The sequence below is a fragment of the Priapulus caudatus genome, unplaced genomic scaffold (genome assembly GCF_000485595.1).
Source record: "Priapulus caudatus unplaced genomic scaffold, Priapulus_caudatus-5.0.1 Scaffold255, whole genome shotgun sequence".
In the NCBI taxonomy this organism is placed as follows: domain Eukaryota; kingdom Metazoa; phylum Priapulida; class Priapulimorpha; order Priapulimorphida; family Priapulidae; genus Priapulus; species Priapulus caudatus.
This window is the reverse complement of record NW_014577316.1, coordinates 438506-441236: the sequence shown is the minus strand read 5'-3', so window position 1 is coordinate 441236 and position 2731 is coordinate 438506. Positions and strand designations below refer to the sequence as shown.

Sequence of the window (2731 nt, the reverse complement as noted above, 5' to 3'; positions counted from 1 at the left end):
TGGATGGATGGATGGATGGATGGATGGATGGATGGATGGATGGATGGATGGATGGATGGATGGATGGATGGATGGATGGATGGATGGATGATGGATGGATGGATGGATGGATGGATCGATCAATATATAGATAAATAGATAGATAGATAGATAGATAGATAGACAGACAGATAGATAGATAGATATATAGATAGATAGTAGATAGATAAATAGTGTAATACCGTCGAAAGACAGAGAAATAAATATACAGGAATAAGATATTGTTCCAGGTTGTCATACAGGCCAGCTGTGTAAATATAACGCTGGACTAGACAGTGGTAGAAATAGCCAATTACAGACAGTAACGTAGTGCGGACTGACCATAAACAATAGGTAGGCGTTTCTACCTATGTGAGTATATAACCGCGTGTTCGACTAGAGAGAGAGAGAGAGATCGGAAAGAGAGTCAGAGACATTGATTGCAATTCAGACGATATTGGTCAGAGCCGGCTACTTTCAGCTATAACCTCGTAAGTTAGTAGATGTGACTCGCGCACCTCGACTGTACGCATTCGCCCCGTTATGGGAGGATGCATAATTAAGGCTGTCAATTAAAGAGATACCTGAATACGTTCATACAAATCGTTATGTTCTATTATTATACGCAGTCACATAGACGCTAGCAAGGGTGTACTACACACACTCACGCGTAACCACTCATACGATCACGGGTAGCAATAGGCTTCCCTATAAGAGTGACAGAAAGAGACGGAGAGCTCATGATCGAACAAGAATGAGGGGTCTCGATTGAGGTAGCTGGAATTACGGAGCTTCGAATAATTCACTAATCACTCACCGATGCGAGACGTGGAACGCTAAGCAGCTTTGCAGTCCCGCCGAGTAGTCAGTAGACAGGACAGAGCGCAAGCAAAGATCGCTGGTGCTCGTCTCGATTTCAATAATTATAATGTACGCTGTACGCAGTCGTTTACTGTATTATGTACTTATGTAGAGTTAAGTCTGTTCACTGCTCTGGGTAGCAGTGCAAGCCTGGCGGCCGTCTATACGCTCATTGCTTAAAGCTATCGCTCGTTTCCCGCCGCCAGAGCTATATCTCGTCGAGTATCGCATGTATGAGTAATTATCTTTCCGTGCGAATCTCGCGTACATTCTTGATTTCCTCGTAATTTCCATGCGCGCATTATCACGCATATATACACGACGCTGATGTAAATGAGCTTGAAATCGGAAGCGAGAACAGCGAACGATAGCTAATAGATAATGGAAATCTCAGAGGAGACGCCGAATCGAGCTTTAGCTCGTCGCGGAGTCCAGCATTCAGAGGAGAAACGCCTGCGATATCTCGCTGACGCTCGGCATGGGTGCTGGCTATCAACAGTGCGTACAAGTAGACCGGATCGCATAATGCGAGCCGCTGACGTGAAGTATTTGAATATAAACACGCGAGAAATTAACTCGATGACGTTGAACAACACATACACACGCACGCACGCACGCACGCACGCGAACGCAATAATTAACACACTCGCCACCGTACCTATACCACACCGATTGATCGAATTCCAGCTACGATAACGCTGAAGCCACTTTCGCCAGCAGACTATATACGGGTCTCGAACTACAAGCCCTCGATACTTTACCCCGCTTGCAGTTATGCGCGCATGCCCGCTGGTTGTGCCACATGTGCGCTGAGATGAGACGTCATGTCGATGCATCTTTTGACGGCGCGTATAAGCAAAAAGCTTTGCTAAGACGCTTCCCTTACCTCGCATGCACAGCCGTCCTTCGTAGCGGGAGGTAATAGACCGCTGACTCTCTCTTTCTCTCTCCTTCTAGTCTTTGCCCCTCCCCTCTCTCTCTAAGCTGACGTATTAATTGCGTTAATGTCGTGAGGGGCTCGTGTTTCGGCCGCGATGTATGATGGATGACGCGTCTGGGCGGCTGGCCGGGGCGAAGACAAGCAAACATCGTCATCAGCTGCATGGTCTCATCGTGAAATAGTGAATAGGAAAGCACGACCGATGGACAGACCGACAGATGTACAAACACACGGACTGAATGATTGTCAGGCTGCATGGATAGAACATGATGCGGTACAACGCGAGACTCACCTGTGAATACTGCAGCATCATCAGCAGCAGTGCCGCGTAGAGAGACATACTCGGCACCAGTGACTGCGTGCGTCTCCTCATGCCGCTGCCGCCGCACGACCCAGCGATGACGTCTGCCGCCGCCGCGAACATCCTCTGCACCAGCTACCGCCGACCACGAGCGTGCGTGCTTGCGTGCGTGTGCGTGCGTGCCGGTGATCTTCTCCCGGAGCGATCACTGCTGACTTCTGCGTAGCGCGTGCGTTAATACGTTGCCGAGTCGGCCGAGGAGCAGACGAGATGAACGAGATGGGAGATGGGCACGTGCCGAGCGGGTGTGCGAGAGCGTCTTCAGCCGCCGAGCTATTACGCGCTGACACACTCAGCGCCGCCGCCACCGCCGGGGTTACGTCGCTCGACCGTGTGTGTGTGTGTGTGTGTGTGTGCGTGTGTGAGTGTGTGTGTGTGTGTGTGTGTGTGTGTGTGTGTGTGTGTGTGTGTGTGTGTGTGTGTGTGAGAGAGCAAAGTGCCTCGAGATGAGAGAGCGCTTCGCTGGGCGAGCTCGCAGCGGCTACGTGCAGTGCAGACGAATGCGCTTCCCGCATCTGCATGCGCTCTCGCACGGGCCCGCGCGCGGGAGT

At 50.6% G+C, this 2731-nt stretch overlaps 1 protein-coding gene across 1 annotated transcript in view; it reads right to left on the bottom strand.

Moving 5' to 3' along the window:
- The window catches only part of LOC106808132 (A disintegrin and metalloproteinase with thrombospondin motifs 3-like), a 28318-nt gene extending 26075 nt beyond the window's left edge, over positions 1–2243 (bottom strand). Inside the window, exon 1 of the mRNA XM_014810712.1 lies at positions 2112–2243. Coding sequence (XP_014666198.1) covers positions 2112–2243 — 132 coding nt within the window. The remainder of the gene's footprint in view (positions 1–2111) is intronic.
- Between the last annotated feature and the right edge of the window lie 488 nt (positions 2244–2731).